At 53.1% G+C, this 20,450-nt stretch overlaps 1 protein-coding gene across 1 annotated transcript in view; it reads right to left on the bottom strand.

The window, feature by feature from the left end:
- Positions 1-500: 500 nt before the first annotated feature.
- GRK3 (G protein-coupled receptor kinase 3) overlaps positions 501-20,450 on the bottom strand; it is a 69,975-nt gene continuing 50,025 nt past the window's right edge. The window contains exons 12-21 of the mRNA XM_060249869.1: positions 19,136-19,230; positions 16,680-16,787; positions 15,479-15,545; positions 14,061-14,161; positions 13,331-13,397; positions 12,295-12,390; positions 11,553-11,715; positions 10,466-10,602; positions 7,922-8,035; positions 501-3,088 (exon numbers count right to left, since the gene is read on the bottom strand). Of these exons, the coding sequence (XP_060105852.1) occupies positions 2,927-3,088; positions 7,922-8,035; positions 10,466-10,602; positions 11,553-11,715; positions 12,295-12,390; positions 13,331-13,397; positions 14,061-14,161; positions 15,479-15,545; positions 16,680-16,787; positions 19,136-19,230 (1,110 nt within the window). The 3' untranslated portion in view covers positions 501-2,926. The remainder of the gene's footprint in view (positions 3,089-7,921; positions 8,036-10,465; positions 10,603-11,552; positions 11,716-12,294; positions 12,391-13,330; positions 13,398-14,060; positions 14,162-15,478; positions 15,546-16,679; positions 16,788-19,135; positions 19,231-20,450) is intronic.

Raw genomic sequence — 20,450 nt, 5'->3', positions numbered from 1 at the left:
GAAGATCACTGAAATGTGAACAAAACAACCAGGCATTTCCCCCCCCCCACCTTGCTTTTCATTCCTACCTGTGCAAATCCCTTTCCCCTCCCCCCACTCCCCACCCAACAATTGCCTTTGGGCCCAAGAAGATTTTTAAAAACCCAAAACCTACAGTAGAAACATCAATGGAATCTTTCTAGGTGTCATCCTTTGTTTGCACACCTTCCCCCTCCCCACCTCAGCTTTTAACAATCATTCATCTCCCTCCCTAAATTCTGGCTTGCCCTGCTCCAGAGAAAATTTAGCAGCATTCAAACCCCATTAAAGTTAACAAGAGTCCAAATTAAAGCCCAGCCTTACAGGTTGCAAAGGGAGGGAAATCCTCATTGGAGCAGGAAAAGATTCTCTTTGATAAGACACACAACAGTTGAAACAAGACATAAAGGATTTCAGCACAAGCCTCAGATCAATTGTGATCGCATCCTAGAGAGTAACAAACTTGAAATTAAATATAATAAACATTCATATTCATTTTTATTCCTGTTGACAATTCACACAAGTGGAAACAAAAAATATCTCTATCCTACCATGTGCCTCTGAAACAACACAAAAATCTAAATCCAGCCTATTTTAAATAGCTTACTCCAACGTTTACGAAAGCAATGAGGTCACTGCGTACAGAAGTACAGTCCATTCAAGTGTCTGCCCAGTCTCATTTTCAAATTAACATATTATTCGTAAAAGTTCATGCTTGGCTTCTTCTGGTTCCTGAGGCCTCTCCCTCTTTACGAGAACAGGAGCCAGCATTATAAAAAAATCAGGATTTCCAGACTTTCAGAAATGTGGCTATGGAACCAGGACGCTTGCAAAACAACACTAAGCTAAAATCAACACAAACTAAAAAAAAAAGAAAAAGTAACACACACAAGAGCTATACAACCACAACTCTCCGGTGCAAGAAACAAGGGGACCCCCAGCGGGCGGCTGCCACGAGGGGGTGCAGAGAGCAGCCAGGGCCAGCAGGCGCGGCCTCAAGGGACTTGGGTGGCAGGAAGGAAGCCAGCCACTAGAAAAGGCCTGGCATTGGCTGGAGGGTTCTAGGCATCCTTGCCCACCAGAGCCTCTTGGCACAGCCCACCAGAAAGAGGCTCCAAGAGGAAGCAGGACTGGACTCGGTGGAGAAAATGGGTTTTTAAAGGACATCATAAGGTTTTGTTATGGACCACAGACCAGATGGAAGCTTGTTCAGCAGACACCCCATGCCAAGAACTGCGGGCAGATGAGAAGAACCCTTTCCAGGACAGAGCTCAAGTGTGCCTTAATTCATTTCTATAGACCTAGCAGCCTGGCGCAAGGAATGGTGCATGCCTGCAGATGTGGTGCTTGAGACTAACATGCCAGAAGAGCTCCATGAAAGCAGGGGAGCTTCACACGTGCACCGAAGCTCCTGCACCTCAGAGGACACTTCTGCAACCCAAAGCGGAACCTGCAATAATCTTCACAAAGACAACCCGGAGCATTTCTTGAAGTGCAACTTGCCAAACCTTGGCAATCAATACAAAACTAAACATCTGCCCTCCACAAAGGAGGGTTCGTGTGCTTCTCCACCTCCCCCCCCTCTGCAAACATCTCCCCCCTCCCAAGTCCAGCCAAGCTAGGGAGGGACAGTCTGATGCCAACTTCGGACCTGGAGGACTTTTACTTGTTCATCTCGGAAGGACGCGATTTTCATACTTTCTGGACCATGGAAGCATGGAGGAAATGACTGAGAAAAAAGATGCAATGTGCTCTGACTTCACATACAGCCAGCATGTCATTCCTGAGCCCAGAGAGACCGTTTACTCTGAAGAGCCCTCCCCCACCCCCATCCACATTTGCTTGGTGAAAGGGGACTGAAAGATGCCGGCACAAAAGGGGAGAAAAGAGCCAAGGGCTGTGGCTCACATGACCCCACAAATGGCCAATGGCCTTCTTCCTCCTGCCACCTCCTCCTGCAGAAGGGCTCAACACAGATAACTGGTGGGGGGGCAGGGTGGAGAGAGGGTCAAGGGTCCTTCGAGGCTGCCAACTAGCTGAGCCAAGCAATCCAACACTGGCCATCTTCAAAGGGCTGCAGGACTAGAAAGGAGAGAAAAGCTCACTCAGAATTCACTCTAAACCTCTTCAACATGGGCCACTTCCTTTTTAAAAAAGAGAGGAAAGTTGCACATACACAGAATGGTCTAAATGCAAAGAGACACCCCCCCCCACCCCTCACCCCCGGCTTTTTGGTCTTTCCTCTACTCTGTCAGGGACGGATCTGCACAAATGGGAGAGAAGCAAAATAAGGGCGGAGGCCAGCAACGAAGTGCCACAAACTACTCGGAATTGGACATTTTCTCCATGAAGCAGCAACAGCAGCAGCAGGAGGAGGGACGTTTCAAACCACAGACATCGAGCGGGGTTCATCAGCGGAGTGGGGCAGCATGAAGAGCAGGAGGGGCCCACTGCTGAGGGACAAGGGTTCAGAAAAGACCCCCGAGACGAGCAGCGGCAGCATCCCCGGAAAGCTCCTCTCCTGCCCCGGGTGCAGGGCCCCTCTGCCTTCTGGATGCAGCGAGGCAATCGGAGAATGGGCGGCCGTCGTTCCCACTGGCCAGTCTGAGAGAGAGTCCACTGGGACAGGTTTCTCACAAAGCAGCAACCCCTTCCTTCTTTCAGGGCGTTAGCTAGTTTCAGCCCACTGAGTGCCGTGGCCAGGGGACAAGCAAAACCCCCCTCTCATCCTTCCTCTCTCTGGCTGCCACATCAGCCTCCTCTGGCTCCCGGAAGTGAGCTCCTGGCATCATCCTGGGCACCGAAGCACCAACGCTCTTGCCTGCTGGAGGGCACCCTGCTTTGGAGAGCGCAGGAGGAACCGGGAGAGAGGCAGCCGCCCCACGCCATCTTCCTTTCCCCCCGGCTCCTAAAGGCCATTGCTGTTCCTGTGGCTCAGGGGCGGCTTCGAGAGCTCCACCACCGTGGAACGGGATTTATTCAGGAATTTGGGCGCTCGCCGCAGCAGCCTCTGTGCTTCTGTGAAGGCTTCAGTCAGCTCCTTCTTCCACTGCACAAACTCCGGGTCACTCTGGAAGAAACACGCAGGAAGTCAATTCCACTGAGGAACACCCTTAGCCTTACTGCATCCTAATCTTACAATAGCAGAGACTGGAGCCACATTTTAAAAAAACAAATAATAATAATACCTTTTATTTATATCCCGCCCTCCCCGCCGAGGCAGGCTCAGGGCGGCTCACAACATATAAATACAATGTACAATAAAACCATAATTCACAATAATTACAATTATATAAAACCATCATTAAATCAACTTATATTAAAATTAACGTTATGGTGCTATGACTCAGATCTTCTATAAAATTCAGTGGCTAAAACATATCCAGCGAATCTTTCTTGGCTCGGTATTAAGTGAAGGCTATTTTAAAGAGGTAGGTCTTGCAGGCCCTGCGGAATTGGTCTAGACACCGCAGGGCCCGCACCTCCTCCGGGAGTTGGTTCCACAACAGTGGAGAAGTGCAATGGAGAAGGCCCGATCCCGAGTAGTCTTCAATCTGGCCTCCCTTGGCCCAGGGATATTCAGCTGGTTCTTTCCAGCTGACCTCAGAGCTCTCTGGGGTTCCTATGGGGAGAGACGGTCCCTCAAGTAGGCAGGTCCTCGGCCATATAGGGCTTTAAAGGTAATAACCAGCACTTTGTAATGAACTCGGTACACCACTGGCAGCCAGTGCAGTCTGTGCAGCCCCGGCCGTATGTGCTCCCATCTTGGGAGTCCCAACAACAGCCTAGCTGCCACGTTCTGCACTAGCTGCAGCCGCCGGGTTCGGCACAAGGGCAGCCCCATGTAGAGGGCATTACAGTAGTCCAGTCTCGAGGTGACCGTTGCATGGACCACCATTGCTAGGTCCTGGCGCCCAAGGAAAGGGGCCAACTGCTTCGCCCGTCGAAGATGAAAAAACGCGGACTTGGCAGTGGCCGCTATCTGTGCCTCCATTGATAATGAAGGCTCCAGAAGAACCCCCAAGCTCTTGACCCTATGGGCCACTTTCAGCGGCACACCGTCAAAAACCGGGAGAGGAATTTCCCTTCCTGGGGCACCACGGCCCAAGCAAAGGACCCCTGTCTTCGTTGGATTCAACTTCAACCCACTCAGCCTGAGCCAACCTGTCACGGCCTCCAATGCTAGGTCCAGGTTTTCCGTGACGCAGTCAGGCCGGCTGTCCATTAGTAGATAGAGCTGGGTGTCATCTGCATATTGGTGGCACCCAAGTCCAAACCTCCAAGCAATCTGGGCAAGGGGGCGCATGTAGATGTTAAATAACATCGGAGAGAGAACTGCACCTTGTGGCACCCCCCACACTAATGAGTGCCTCTGGGACAGCTCTCCCCCAATTGCCACCCTTTGTCCCCGTCCGTCAAGGAAGGAGGAAAGCAACTGTAAGGCCGACCCCCTAATCCCTGTGTCGGCGAGCAGGCAGGTCAGTAGCCGATGGTCGACCGTGTCGAATGCAGCCGACAGATCTAACAACATCAGCACCGCCACGCCGCCTCGATCCAGATGCCGCTGGAGGTCATCTACCAAGGTGACCAGCACTGTCTCCGTCTCATGACCCGGATGAAAGCCGGACTGGTGGGAATCTAAGGTGGAAGTGTCATCCAGAAAATCCCCTCAGGCGGTGACCAATGTTTTTTAAAACCTGGTTCTGGAAGACTTGGGAACACCCCAGAGGGCAGTCGGCTTGCTCAACTCTGGGCCTTAAGAACAGGGAAGGGCACGACAAGCGCTGCACGTTTTCCAAGGGCCAGGAGACCTTTGAGAGTGAGCCTCTGTCACACAGGTCAGAGGGCATCAGGCTGAGGTGGGAGGAATGACAAACCATACCCTCTCGTATCAAGGACACCCCTCGGGGGCTGGGGAAGGTGGGCTTTTGGGAAATTCAGCCAATAGGAATATAGACAGCAGGAGAAAAGAACAAGAGTCCAGTTGCACCTAAAAGACTACAAAATTGGTGGCAGGGGAGGAGCGTTTGTGAGCTTTCCACTTCAGATAAGCTAAAATGTGACTCCATCTGCCCCCAGGAGCGACTTCAGACGCCAAATGACATTAGGCAGGCAGATGACAATAACAGGCATGATTGGATTAGGCGTGATATGCAGAGGAGGCAGCAGACATGGAGAAATCAGCATTGGTAATGAGACAGGAAACCTCGGTCTTGATTCAGTCCAGGTGGATGCCTTGCCTTGCGCTTCATCATCAGTTGCAATCCAGCAGCCTCTCTAATCATCACAAAGACTGGGATGGGTATTCTAACTGCAGGATGACCTGCCTAGTGCAAAGATGGCGGCATGCACTGTCTAGAGAGGCAGGGTGTGAGTGCAGAATTCATGATGGAGAAAGAGGCGGGGCACACACAAAGCAATCAAATGAATAATGGCGCACACTGGCAGCAATGACATTGGGACCTGCTCTCCGGTGGTTCTCAGAAGGGCAAGCGTTTCAATGTCCATGGCTAGTCAGACAGGCACAAACTAGGGGGTCTTGATATGTGGGAGAGAAAGTGGGACCAGGGGAAGGGTAGAGATTGCTTAGGCACTGGGGAACTTTCTAGGATGAGCTGAACTTGTACAAAAAAGACAGGCGTCGTTTGAACAGAAAGGGAACTAGACTGCTGGCCCTCGGAAGCAAAAAGAATGCAGAACAGCTTCTAACCTCATCCCGGGTGAGGGGGGGGGAATGCAGACCAAAGCGGGATGATGCGGTGAACACTTGGGGAAATAGGGATGGGAGCAGGTTGGAACTTGAAAGCGAGGGGAGAGCAATAAACCAGAGGGAGGCAGGCATCCTTCAAGAGCAGGACAAGGTACATGTGCCAAAGCAAGAAATCTCCAAGCCAATATGGTGGGGAGCAAGAGTTCTCAGTGTTAAAGGACAACTTAGACCTAGCAGGATTTCCAAAACTTGGTGGGATGTGGAAAATCAGAGGGACAGTGCACTATTCCTGGGTAGTTCTATATGCAGGGAAAGAAGGAACATGTTGGGGGCCTGTTCCAACATGGCTTCTCTTATGTTCTTATGTGTTTGTTCCATCAGTAACGCTGTCCAGCCATCTCCTCTTTTGCCGTCCCCTTCTTCTTTTGCCTTCTGTCTTTCCCAGCATCAGGGTCTTCTCCAGGGATCCTCCTCATTTGGTGGCCAAAGTATTTGAGCTTCAGCTTCAGCATCTGACCTTCCAGTGAACAGTCTGGGATGATTTCCCTTAGGACTGACTGGATCTTCTTGCAGTCCAAGGGACTCTCCAGAGTCTTCTCCAGCACCACATCTCAAAAGCATCTATTCTTCTGTGCTCGGCCTTCCTTATGGTCCAGCTCTTACAGCCATACGTTACTATTGGGAATACCATCACTTTGACTATACGGACTTTTGTTGGCAGGGTGATGTCTCTACTTTTTACTATAATTGTCACCCTGCATATTTAATTTATATGCAGAGTACATCATGCGGAATGCTGGCCTGGATGAAGCACGAGCCAGAATTAAGATTGCCGGAACCACTAGAAGGCCCTAAAGGCCTACTTGAAACGTGAGGGAAGGAAGTTGCTTTCGGTGCTCTCCAAAATTTCCCAGTTTTTGCATTGGAAAAACTCAGATTTTTTGCGTCCTAACTGAGGTTATCATACTTTGGTCACATTATGAGAAGACAAGAGTCACGGGAAAAGACCATAATGCTTGGAAAAGTTGAATGTTTAGCAAACTGAGGATCACAGCACTTAGAACTACACAACAGAGAACAATATGCTGTACTGAAATGCTATAAAGCACTAGCAATAAGGAGATTAATACATACATTTGGAAACAACAATACAAAACTATTACTTGCTACTTTGATGTAAACATCAACCATTAGAACTATTTGAATTCAGTGCTGACGTAAGTACAAACAAATACTGGAAGAGACTCCCCCCCCCCATAAAAACCATCTCAAAAAACCTCTGGAAAGTGAACGAAAGAGGCAGCTGATGTGTCTCTACGGTGTCTCTTAATCCAAAGCCAGTGGGAGCCATTTGTAGGTCAATGGCATTGGGGGGGCTGAGAATAAATCTCTCCAGGCTGGGCATCTATTCTTTCCGAGGCATGGGATGTGGCATCTGGCTATTGAATTGCTGACATTTGGGAGATTTTGAGCCGTTTGGTCAAGTAAGCAAATTTCAAACCTGACTCTCCAAGGAGAGGCTCCACCAGCCAATAGAGAGGGAGAAACTTTTGTCAATTTACAAAGAGTGGTTGGTTCAAGTTCTTGCATCTGATCACTTCATCTGGGGCCCAGACTGGACAATTTGGATGTCATTAATTCATAAGGTTGCCAAATGTTGGAAGTGATTGGATGGCACTCACACACACTTTTACTGTGAAAAGCATTTTTCTCTCTCTCACACACACACACACACACACACTCCAGAGATGCCGGCAACCTGATGGATATGGCTGAAAACACACCTGGTTGTCAGCGCCACAGATTAAGCTCACATAAGCTGCGCTCCTCTGCTTCACCAAGTGGGTGAAGGAAAGCGGCGTATTTTTGCACTGCTGCATCTGAGTGGCTGAGAGCACGGCCAGAAAGTCTTGGATTCCAATCATGCCCATGTCTTAAATACTACAACTGACCTACCTAACAAGGCTGCTGTCAAGATTAGGGAAATGGTTCAAACGCTTTTGGAAAAAAGCGTTTTGCAAATGTAAAGTGACTCTCCTGTTCTTTAGCATACTTTGCTGCATTTTCCAGGACTGAGTGAAGTTTTGGGGGTAAAAAGAGATTTCTTGCTTTACGGTGTCAGTTCAGAACCGTTGCCTCCTCCTCCTCCTCTCCCCACCTGCGAAACTCCTCCCCCTGGCCAGCGCCAGTTACCTCGCACTGCAGCACAAACTGCTTCCCTCCTTTAATCCTGAGCAAGATGCACTTCTTGTCCTTGATGTGCGCCTCTTCCACAGACACGATCTGCTCCATCGTCAGAAGGTTTTGCTAGGGGAGGAAAGGAGACCAAGCCTGAATCCTGCTCCGACCAGGCCCAGCCCCCACTAGCCAAGCTGGCCACAGAGGCCTCACCCTGCCCGAGCCGCGAGAGAGGAAGGGCAGTGGCAGAAGCGGCTGGATGACGCCACCCTCAAAGCCACGCCACGGCACCACAGGAGACCACCGCTGCGGGGAAAGAGAATGCTGGGCTGACTGGACTGCTGCAGCTAGGTTCAGCCAAACGGATGTGGCGCGTGGGAAGAACACACCGTCTGGCTTGTGCGGTTCTCTAGAATTTGTTCATGAACACTAACTCGCCCCACCCTACACATGAGTGGAGCACAACTCAAGCAGAGGAGAATCAGAGCTCCAGGCTCAGGAAGGAGGGACGGGGCTGGAAGAGAAGGCCTTTGCCCCCCTCACTAAAAATGTCGAGACAGTGTGCGACTGCAATAAAAAAGGCCAATGCCATGCTGGGAATTATTAGGAAGGGAACTGGAAACAAATCAGCCAGTATCATAATGCCCTTGTATAAATCGATGGTGCGGTCTCATTTGGAGTACTGTGTACAATTCTGGTCACCGCACCTCAAAAAGGATATTATAGCATTGGAGAAAGTCCAGAAAAGGGCAACTAGAATGATTAAAGGGTTGGAACACTTTCCCTATGAAGAAAGGTTAAAGCGCTTGGGGCTCTTTAGCTTGGAGAAATGTCGACTGCAGGGTGACATGATAGAGGTTTGCAAGATTATGCATGGGATGGAGAAAGTAGAGAAAGAAGTACTTTTCTCCCTTTCTGACAATACAAGAACTCGTGGGCATTCAATGAAATTGCTGAGCAGACAGGTTAAAACGGATAAAAGGAAGTCCTTCTTCACCCAAAGGGTGATTAACATGTGGAATTCACTGCCACAGGAGGTGGTGGCGGCTACAAGCATAGCCAGCTTCAAGAGGGGATTGGATAAAAATATGGAGCAGAGGTCCATCAGTGGCTATATATATATATAAATATATATTTTTGGCCACTGTGTGACACAGAGTGTTGGACTGGATGGGCCACTGGCCTGATCCAACATGGCTTCTCTTCTGTTCTTCTGTGACACAGAGTGTTGGACTGGATGGGCCATTGGCCTGATCCAACAGGGCTTCTCTTCTGTTCTTACGTGACACAGAGTGTTGGACTGGATGGGCCATTGGCCTGGTCCAACAGGGCTTATCTTATGTTCTTATGTGACACAGAGTGATGGACTGGATGGGCCATTGGCCTGATCCAACATGGCTTCTCTTCTGTTCTTATGCCCCAAATCACTGATTTCCCCTCCAGGGGGGGGGGGGGGCTGAGCTGCTTGAAGTCCAGTTTGCTGCCCAGGGAGCCGCCGCTGCTGCTTCTCCTGCGAGCAAGGGCAGTCTGTCCTGGGATGCAGGCGGGGATTTCTTTGCTATGCACCATAAAGCCACAAAGGTTGGCTAATGTTGGGGCTGGGGGGGAGGGGAGGGGAGCTCCACACAAGGTCACCTGCACGAAGGTAAGCACTACAGCCAGCTCCTTCCCAAACTGCCATGAGGAACACCCTCCCGAGCGGCCTGGCTGGGATCTCCTCCCCCCCTCCGCCACACGGCCCCGATCCACAGCTCTTCTTAGGGTTACCTTGAAAAGCACCAAGCCCCCAAGTGGGGGCAAAGCAAAAATGGAGTCTTCCAGAGAGAGGGGTGTTTTACGGGGAGGAGAAAGAGCAGGAATGGTCTGCCCTCGAAGGAGCCCACCCACCCGCTGTTTCCTCATGCTGATCCTCACGGCTGTGACTCCTGACAAGAGCGGCTCATGAAGAGACACAACGGGCAGCCTCCTTCCTCTGAGAGTTTTCACGGTTGTATTTGGAGCGGAAGGATGCTTCAGTCCCCCCAGGGCAGTGGCATGGCAGATTCCCTGCTCCTAGGAGAGCAGCCCTGCCCGTCTGAAGCTGAGGAGCTAGACTCCAGCTCTTGGAGCACCTGAGAGGTCCACGAGATCTTTGGGGGACCTGACCAAGGCGGCTTTGGCTCTCAAATGCTTGAACACCTCCCCACCTCCCCCGGAAGCCAAATTGGTCTCTAAGCTGCTGCTCCGGGACTCTTCTCTGCCCCCAACAGTGCTCCCTTAACAGAGAGGTCCCAGCAGGGGGGCCCCTTCTGCTTCTCTGTTTCCTGCGGGGGGGGGGGGGGAGGCAACCCTTCTCGTGGGGCACGCAGTTTGAGAACGACTGGGAGAGGGCTGCTGACACCGCCTTACCCGTCTGTGCTTTTTGGCATAAACGCGCCAGGAGTGCTAGAGAGGAAAACCAAACCATCACAGGATCCCACCGGCTCCTCCTCCACCAGAAGCAGGGCCCAGCTGAGGCAGGATTCTCAGCCGCTCCCAAGGCAAGCCTCCCCCCCCCGCCACTCCCGCAGCCCCACTCACCCGGGACTCTCCCTCTCCTCGCCACTCCAGCCGGTTGGGGAAGAGGTAGAAATAGCGCCGCTGCCACTGAGTCAGGAAGGGGTTTCCCAGCTTGAGCAGGTAGCCGTGTAGGATGCAGTCCTTCCCCAGGGCGTAGTCTGCAGCAAGGGCATTTCAAGGACCGGGGACAGGGGGCGGAAGCAGCAATGGGAGAAGCCATCAGCTAAACAGCTCCCTTCCAGGCAGAACACAAGCTAAAGAAGGTCCCCGCATTTCAGCCTCTCAAGAGAGAAGAAGAAGACTGCAGGTTTATACCCCACCCTTCAGAGACAAGGGTGGGGTATAAATCTGCAGTCGTCTTCCTCCTTCTCTCTGAATCAGAGTGGCTCACAATCTCCTTTATCTTCCATTTCCACAACAGAGACTGGGTGAAGTGGGTGGGGCTGAGAGAGCTCTGACAGCAGCTGCCCTTTCAAGAACAGCTCTGCCAGAGCTGTGGCTGAGCCAAGGCCATTCCAGCAGGTGCAAGTGGAGGAGTGGGGCATCAAACCCGGTTCTCTCAGATAAGAGTCTGCGCACTTCACCACTACACCAAACTGGCTCTCAGAGCAGCTCACAATCTCCTTTCCCTTCCTCCCCCACAACAGACACCCTGTGAGGTGGGTGGGGCTGAAAGAGTTCTGACAGCAGCTGCCCTTTCAAGAACAAGTCTGCCAGAGCTATGGCTGACCCAAGGCCATTCCAGTAGGTGCAAGTGGAGGAGTGGGGAATCAAACCCGGTTCTCCCAGGTAAGAGTCTGCACACTTCACCACTGCACCAAACTGGCCCTGGGAGGGGGAGGAGGGAAGATTAACAAGTGGGGGGGGGCAAGGGAATCAAGGCCAACACAGGGATCAAAGGCACTAAGGGGAGAGGGGGTTGGAGGTGTTGCAGATCACACTGTGAACACAAGCTGGCAACACCTGGACAAGGGACCATGTGAAGAGCTGCCCATGAAGACCCCAAAGGGACCCCCCACTCCCCCCACCCAACAGCGTCCCTCCCCAAGGATCTTCCCGTCTGCCCCCAAATGCAGCGCAGGAGGGGGGGCCTGACCCGTCCCGTTACCTTCCTCGTGCCCCAGCTGCTTGTTCTTGGCTCGCTTCCGGGCTTCGATCTTGTCCGTGTCCCCGTTGATGGCATCGTAAACCGTCTCGGCCACTTCCTGCTGCCAGCGCTCGGAGATGACCAGGGGGAAGTTCTTGTACAGCTCTTGGTCACTGTCCAGCAGCTGGCAGAGAAAGTGGGGGAAGGCATCACACCCAGGAGGTGGGAGGAGGGGGACCAGACCCCTGCGGAGCCAGCCTGGCACAACTCTGGGTACTTGGGGATGGCAGGATACTGGACGAGCCAGCAGGGAGAGTGCCGGGCCCAGTTGCAACACGAGTTTCTCTCCCCAGCCCCGCTCCGCTGTCCCCACCGGCATGGCGGCCTTCGAGGGCTTGCACGGCCTCAGCAGCCCTGGCACTGCCCCTGCACTGAGGCTGGTGCTGCTGCTCCTGCTGCCTTTGAGGGAGGGGGCACTGAGGACACCTGGCTTGCCCAAGACCGGCAGGGGGCTCAGGACAGAGGTGAGATCCAAGCTGGAGCTTTTCTGGATCTCCACCCACACTCTTGGCTTGTTCCACCAGTACCCCAGTCTCACCTCCCTGGCATCCACCCATCCTCACCCCCACCCCCACCCCCGGCAAGCTACTCTGAGCTGCAAATCCGGACTGGCAAGGCAGTCGGAAAGGGAGGAGGCCTGCTGAGTCCTGACCCCTCTGCTGCCACTGGGGGGCCAAAGGCGGAAGGAAAGTGCCCCCCCGACCTTAATGCCCTTCGTGTCTTCTTCGTCGAATGAGCCAATGTCAAAAGCGTCAGCTGCGTTCACTTCTCCACGGGGAGGAATCAAGGGGGGAGTGTACTGCAAAGGAAGGGCAGCCGTGTCACTGGCTGCATGGGGGGGGGGCACAGAGACGGCTGCTGCTCACACCCCGTTTCTGTGCCCCCCCCTTCCGCAAATGGCGTGATCCACCACCTGAAAGGACTGAGCACCATCAGACACACCCACTTGCTTTGGAGGCCACCACAGCCATAGCCTCAGGGTTTGGCCAGAGAGAGACCGTCTTCCTGCCCGACACAAATATCTTCCCCAAATATTTCCCATCCCAACACGGGGGCTACACTCTGGGTGCCGCCCCAATCGACCGCACTGCCCCAATCACCACCAGCCTTGCAGATTTCCTGCCGCAGTTCTGGGGAAGGTGTCCCCAACAAACCAGTGGCAGGAACTGCAGCTGCGTGGTGCAAAGGACCAAGGAGCAGGCAGGGGGTGGAAGAACACGGGCAGCCGGCACAAGAGGCAGAGGGGGAAGTGACACGTTAGGTGGGCTGGAAGTGGCCTTCTAATGAGTCATCGCCAGCATCGCCTCTCTGGCCAGCAGAGGAAAGCCTTTCCCAGCATCCACAACCCGCGACCTCTTCACTGGGACCTTCTATGTCCAAAGCGTGGCCTCTGCCACTGGACCACCCGCCAAGGCAAACCTCAATCCCCCCCCCCCCCCGGCCGCCTCCCCTAGGACTGCTGGCTCTCCTGGCCTCCTTAGTGGCTGCTACCTGGGAGCACGAGCCAGGGACAGAACCCAGGGCCCTTCTGCACCCACACTCAAGCTACAGCCCCTCTGGGTTGTGATACGGGAAACCTGCACCCTGGGCCAGGCTGAAGCAGAGAGGATGGCCACGGGAACGGAAGGACTGCAAAGCAAAGAGGCAATGCTGAGCAACCCATGAACTCAGGCCCCTCAAGAGACCCAGGAGCTGATGGACCCAGCCCCACTCCAGGACACTGCACCTGCCCAGCTCACCTTCTGCAGGTAGACGTGTTGCCAGTCAATCCCTTTGAAGAAAGGGTGCTGCTTCACTTCCTGCGCACTAAGGGAAAAACGAGAACTGAAGCCGGGCAGGAACAAGCCGTAATACTTGCTGGACTCGGCTCATGGGAAAAAGAAGGAAGGGGACACAATGAAGACTTCCTGGGCTGGGGGGGCAGCCCCTGCAAAACTGCAGCTCCTTCTGGAGCGGAAGGCAGGAGGGGAGAAACCTCTCCAAGAGAAGGAAACGCCTTGCCTTCTGTTGGGATTAGCACGTTCCCAACACTTCAGTTATTATAGAGTTAACCTTGTTTTTGTTAGCCAACAGGAAGTCACATTTGTTCACTGTAACCTATCTGTTAGCTAAAGGGAAAGCCGGCAACAGTCTGTAAGAGGTCTTAGTTAAACGACCAGTAATTAAGTGTTGTGATTGGAAATCAATGCATTTGGTATTTTGCATCTTATGGTTCCTCTTCCTCCCTTTGTCTAAGTTTGGAGAAGAGAAGCCATTCCTAGGTTTGTTCTCTAACTGTAAAAATGTTGGAAGTTCGTGTCTTGTTATTTTTCTTCCCAGCTTACCCTTCCCTTGTAGTTTTAAGTAAAGCAATCATATTCTCTTAAACACACACATGTTCTCTGCATATTCTTTGCTGCACTGCTGATTTCTAACTCTGCTAAATAATATTTTCCTGTAAGGATAGCCAACACCTTCAGCCGGACTCACCTGCCCCCCTGGCAGCCCTGCCTCTTGCTGACGTCTCGCTGCAGGAGGCCTTCCAGAAGGGACTTCAGCTCCGGGGAAAACGAGTCGGGAAGCTCCACATTCTGGGGAGAAGCGGCTTGTCAAGAGAAAGTCTGCTAAGTTCTCTTTACCCCATTTCTCCCAGATATCCAACAATCTGACTCTCTTCCTCTCTGGGGGAAGCTGGAGGCCCTTTCAGATCAATTCAAATGCAAAGAGCAGAGGAGCAAGAAGGAACGTCCTGCAAAACTTTAAGAATTGCACTCTGCAGATGCTCTGAGGCAGGCAGCATCTCTCTGAACCTTCCTGGTGGAGCAACATCTGGGCACACAACACAAAAGAAGAAGAAGAATATCCCGCCCTCCACTCCGAAGAGTCTCAGAGCGGCTCACAATCTCCTTTCCCTTCCTCCCCCACAGCAGGCACCCTGTGAGGTGGGAGGGGCTGGAGAGGGCTCTCCCAGCAGCTGCCCTTTCAAGGACAACCTCTGCCAGAGCTATGGCTGACCCAAGGCCATTCCAGCAGGTGCAAGTGGAGGAGTGGGGAATCAAACCCGGTTCTCCCAGATAAGAGTCCGCACACTTAACCACTACACCAAACCGGCTCTCCAAAACACCGGTGAAGGGCTGGAGTGACACAAAAGGGTGCACTGGTTTCTCTTTGAACAAGGAAGAGAGAATAAAAGAACTCAGGGGCTGCATCTAAGAAAATGAATTTCAGAAAAAAGACAGTCTCCTCCCCATAGCAAGGCCTCTCTGTGCCCCCTCCTCTCATGTGGCCCCCACAGTCCCCAACAGGTGAGCGAGGGAAGCACCACCTCCAGAAGTCCATTGGGGCACGGATGTTTCAAGGGTCTGGGAAGCACCAGGGAAGCTTGGGCACTTGGCCTCTTTGGGTTGGAAAAGCCCCAGGAGATCTTGCTCCCAAACTTCCACCCTGCCCTTTTTTCCCAGGAGCTTTGGGGGGGAAGCATCTGCCCATCTCTCCACCTCTGTAGGGGGTAGGTCAGGCTGAGCACAAATGACGCACTCCAAGCCAGCCAGCAGAGCAGGGATTCGAACCCAGGCCCTCCGAGATCCTAGTCCCCCAGTCTCACCAACACACCACCCAGCCTCTCATGTGTCAGGCCAGATTCCCACAGGGACAGCCACCCTCTCATCAACTCATCTGTTCTCCAGGTTGATGCAGGGACTGGTACAGTCCTACCTTGGAGAGTACTGGCGGGAATCAGTGAGCCACAGTATTTTTACATGCAAAAACATGGAGAAGAGGCACCAGGAGTAAGGAATCCCCCCACATTATTTGCCCAAAAGCACCAACAGGGAAGGAAGGGGACCCCAACCACACGCACCCCCCCCCCCCGGAGAAGGAGCACGAGGAGGGGCAGCCCAGGGGCTTACCACAGTCAGCGTCATGCGGTCTATCTCGTGCTTGTCTTTGGTTTTGTGCTGCCTGAAAGGGCTGTGCCTGCAGAGAGGGAAAGGACACGCTCAGGGAGCGGTTGGCGGGGAAGGGGATGAGCTGGAGGCGTCCCAGACCAGGGAGGCCAACCAACAAGATCTGGGTGGAGGGAGGCACTGTGGAGAGCCACGGGTCTCCTCCTCAGGAGTTCTGAGAACTCTCCCTCTCGAAGGCTGAGACCCCAAAAGCCCTACTGGGCTTGACTCTGCCTCTTCTACCGCAGGCAGAGCTCCCCACCCCGACCCGGTGAGTACACAGGATGTCCCAGGGTGAGAAGGATGAGAAGACCTGCCCCCCCCATTGACACTGGGAGCCCGGGTGCCACCCACCAAGGAGGCTGCCTTCTGCATCACAAGGAACGACAACAGATCCAAGCGAGCAGCCCTGGGGGTCTGAAGCAGTCGAACAAAGCAGGAGCCAAGCTGCACCTTTAAGACCAACTGAGTTTTATTTAGAACGTAAGCTTTCGTGTGCTCTCTAAGCCCACTCCATCAGACGAGGGATCCAGTACAGCGAGTCTGCTCAGCTCTGTATGGCTTTGCTCACTGTGCCGGATTCCTCGTCTGATGAAGTGGGCTTAAGAGCACACGAAAGCTGACGTTCAAAATAAAAAGTGGTTGATCTTAAAGGTGCCGCTTGACTCCTGCTTCGTTCAAAGGAATGACAGTGTCACACAGGCCCTCCTGAGGCCCAGCAAAATGCTCTAGGTCAGGGGTGGCCAACGGTAGCTGTCCAGATGGTTTTTTTTTGCCTACAACTCCCATCAGCCCCAGCCATCACGGCCAATGGCTGGGGCTGATGGGAGTTGTACGCAAAAAACATCTGGACAGCTACCATTGGCCACCCCTGCTCTAGGTGGAAGCTGCCTGTTGTGTCTCTTCCTGAGTCACTGGTTAGCATCCTTCTCACCTAGAGACACATCCAGCACACCGACCCCCTGGGAGGAACACGGCACAGGGCTCGCCTATGGCCAGGCTGCCTCATTTGAAGGATCAACCTTTTCAGGTGCAGGAAGGAATTGTGCCTCCCGTTTTCTTTTGGGGTGGGGAGAGGTGCCCTCCATTCTCTGGGATTTGCAAAATGTGGGGAAGGAACCTCTGGAAAGAGCCACTTCTCCGGTCCTCCCCTGGCGGGACTCACCCTCGAAGGAGCTTGAAGAGCATGCAGCCCAAGGAGAACCAGTCCGCGCTGCTGTCGTAGGCCGTCCCCTTCTGAAGCACCTCGGGGGCCATGTAGCCATGGGTGCCCCTGTGCAGGAGAGACACAGCAAGACTCACGTGAGCCTCCTCCAACGCCAGAGGCAGGCCAAGGGCAGCAAAGGGGCCGTGGGGGGTCAGCGGCAGAGCCTCTGCTTGGCGTGCAGAAGGTTGTGGGTTCAATCGCTTCAGGGGAAAGGATCAAGTAGGAGGCTGATAGGAAAGATCTCTCCGTCCGAGACCCTGGAGAGCCACTGCCAGGGTCATCCAAGAAGACCGACTGAGTCCAATGCAGTACAAGGCAGCTTCCCAGAATGGGAAAGGGCCAAGAGCCTCCGCTTGGCACGCAGAATCCCCTGAAGCATCTCTAGTTAAAAGGACCAGGCAGGAGGGGATGGGAAAGACCCTGTCTAAGTAGACAAGAGTGGCCGTGATGGACCAGGGGTGCGAAGGAGACCAGCTCAGAGAGCACCACACTGATTTCCAGCAAGTGTGTGTGGATCGACTGGGGTGGGGGTGGGGGGAGCCAGGGACTCTTCGCACAGGAGGCTGCACACAAGAGGGCACCGCCAAAGTAGCAGTTCTGGACTTCTCCAACCCAAACACACACCTCTGCAGTTCCCAAATGAAACAACACTGTTTAGAAGAAGAGGAAGAACTGCAGATTTATACCCCGCCCTTCTCTCTGAATCATCTCCTATATCAGGGGTGGCCAACAGTAGCTCTCCAGATGTTTTTTCGCCTATAACTCCCATCAACACCAGCCGGCATGGCCAATGGCTGGGGCTGATGGGAGTTGTAGGCAAAAAAAAAACATCTGGAGAGCTACCGTTGGCCACCCCTGCCCTGTATCTTCTTCCCCCACAACATACACCCTGTGAGGTGGGTGGGGCTGAGAGAGCTCTCCCAAAAGCTGTCCTTTTAAGGACAACTCTTATGAGAGCTCTGGCTGACCCAAGGCCATTTGAGCAGCTGCCGGTGGAGGAGTGGGGGATCAAACCCAGTTCCCCCAGATAAGAGTCTGCGCACTTCACCACCACACCAACTGGCTCTCCTGTAGCCCAAGGAGAGAGACAGACGGGAGAAAGTCACACTGATGATCAAGTTCCCACACTTCTTCAGTGCTGCAACGCGGCAGAATCCCAAGAGCAGGGATTCTCCCACACTCCTGGGCACCCTAACCCTAAGGGAAGGGGTGCAGGAGGTTGAGTGCCTGCAGCCTGAGGATAAAAGGGAGGAGCAGGTAGGAGGGAAGAGAACCGGGAGGATGGAGTCAAGGTCTCCTCCTTTGGGGGAAAGGGCCTACTCGGCCGAGGGAGGCCGGAACTGGGAGCAGTCGGGGAAAGGGTAGAAGCCCCCAGCTGAAGGAGGCTTGAAAGGAAGCAGCTGGAAGCTGGGAAGGAGGACAGCCAGCCCTGGAGGGTCCAGCGAACAACAATCTTCCCAGAGAGCAAACAGCCCCTTCCCTCCCGCCCTGGGCTGACTTGCTACCTTGAGGCTTAACCCTGCAGGACAGAGGCAGCAGTTGGGGCAGGAGCAAAAAGGCCCCACCGAAGGAGGCAGGCAAAGGCAACGGGGACTGGCTGGGAGCCTCTGGGACTGACTCCGGCCAGCGACCTGAACGACCGAAGCCAAGCGTCTCTGCGTTCCTCAAGTGTCAGCTCACCAGGGGCAACACCCCCCCCCAACTGAAATGTGGCATGATGCATTATGGGAAAGACAATGCATAACGCTTTTTTCAATAATGATACTGACTTGGCTATAGATCGTGATCTATTTTGGGCCCTGGGTTTGGAATTCTGGGGGGGGGGGGGGGAATTTGCCTAACAGAATGGATTATAGGCTATTTTTGAATTCTTAATACCTAGCATATTACGTACTGTTTTTGTATACAGCATCCAATAGTTTAAATTAGATCTTTGTATGGTAGATTTATATTTTTATCATTTATTTTCCCTACGCTCCCTTTGTATTGGATTAGGACTTGTGTCATCGGTTTCCTTTCTTCATTGTGCTCCTGAACTCCTCTGATTTCTTTGGGGTTTTTTCCCTGTAAAAGCCTTTATGAAATCAATAAACCACTTTCCAATTTTTTTTAAAAAAGGTGGGATACCCAGCTTGACTGTTCCCCCCGCCCCCAGCACTAAGGCCTTGGCAGGGAGCAAACCCCTCTGCCTCCATTTCTAATCTTCAGGCTGAGTTGCAAGCCGAAGAACAAGACTGCGCCATTCGCTCCCTGTCTCCCCCCCCCCCCTCATCCTTGGGAGGGCACCATCTCGCAGGAGTCCTCCTTGCAGCTCAGCTTGAAGGGGGGGAACCCCTTGGGGCTGCCAGGGCCCCCCCCCTTCGAGGAATGCACACCAGCAGCTCAGCTCTGAGCAGCACCAGCAGGATACTCACACGCTGGCATGGGGCTTCTTCTTGGAGAAATCACACGCCAGGCCTAGGTCCGATATCCTTACGTGGCCGTGTTCATCCAGGAGGATATTTGCTGGCTAGAAGCACACCAAGAGGCACTAGTTATTTTGCAACTGAAACAAAGACATGTTTGGCCAACAGGGTGAGTCCGTGAGCATCACAAGGGGGGAGATCGGACTCCATAAGAACATAAGAGAAGCCATGTTAGATCAGGCCAATGACCCATCCAGTCCAGAGACTCCAGCGACCCCTGATTTTGGGGGAGGGGCTTCTGAGATTCAAAGCTCCCTGCGTCAGATACCCCCCAAACCCTGTTGGTCTCTAAGATGCTTCGGGGTTTCAATACAACTGTCCAGAGTGGGGAGAAAGCCCAGCACCTGAACATAAGAACAAAAGAGAAGCCATGTTGGATCAGGCCAATGGCCCATCCAGTCCAACACTCTGTGTCACACAGTGGCCAAAAAAACCCAGGTGCCATCAGGAGGTTCACAAGTGGGGCTAGAAGCCCTTCCACTTTGCCCCCCCCCCACAAGCACCAAGAATACAGAGCATCACTGCCCCAGACAGAGAGTTCCACCAATACTCTGCGGCTAATAGCCACTGATGGACCTCTGCTCCATATGCTTATCCAATCCCCTTTTGAAGCTGTTTATGCTTGTAGCTGCCACTACCTCCTGTGGCAGTGAACCCCACGTGTTAATCACCCTTTGGGTGAAGAAGGACTTCCTTTTATCCGTTTTAACCTGACTGCTCAGCTGTTTCATTGAATGTCCACGAGTTCTTGTATTGTGAGAACAATACCCTCTACCCTCTCCATCCCATGCATCATCTTGTCCACCTCTGTCATGTCACCCCGCAGTCGACATTTCTCCCAGCTAAAGAGCTCCAAGCGTTTTAACCTTTAGGGTTTGTAGAATCTTTCGGGATCAAGTGCCGTGTTCTACTGGAGAAAGTTTTCCTTCCAGACGTTTCGTTCTCAGCTGCGGAGAACATCCTCAGTGGCGTTGCAGCCGTAGCAGGCGCTCAGACCTTCTGTGCATTGAGTGGGGCCAGGGCTGCTGGAGAGCTGCTATTTGTAGGCTGGAGGGGGTGTGATGAAAGGGCAATTGTCTGAGCGCCTGCTCCGGCTGCAACGCCACTGAGGATGTTCTCTGCAGCTGAGAACGAAACGTCTGAAAGGAAAACTTTCTCCAGTAGAACACGGCACTTGAGCCCGAAAGATTCTAACAACCCTAATGATGTTACCAGCCGTGAAAACCTGAATTCTTTGTTTTAACCTTTCTTCATAGGGAAAGTG

Source organism: Heteronotia binoei, chromosome 11 (assembly GCF_032191835.1).
Source record: "Heteronotia binoei isolate CCM8104 ecotype False Entrance Well chromosome 11, APGP_CSIRO_Hbin_v1, whole genome shotgun sequence".
NCBI classification, from domain to species: Eukaryota; Metazoa; Chordata; class Lepidosauria; order Squamata; family Gekkonidae; genus Heteronotia; species Heteronotia binoei.
The sequence above is the reverse complement of the archived record's forward strand: the minus strand, read 5'-3'. Positions and strand labels throughout refer to the sequence as shown.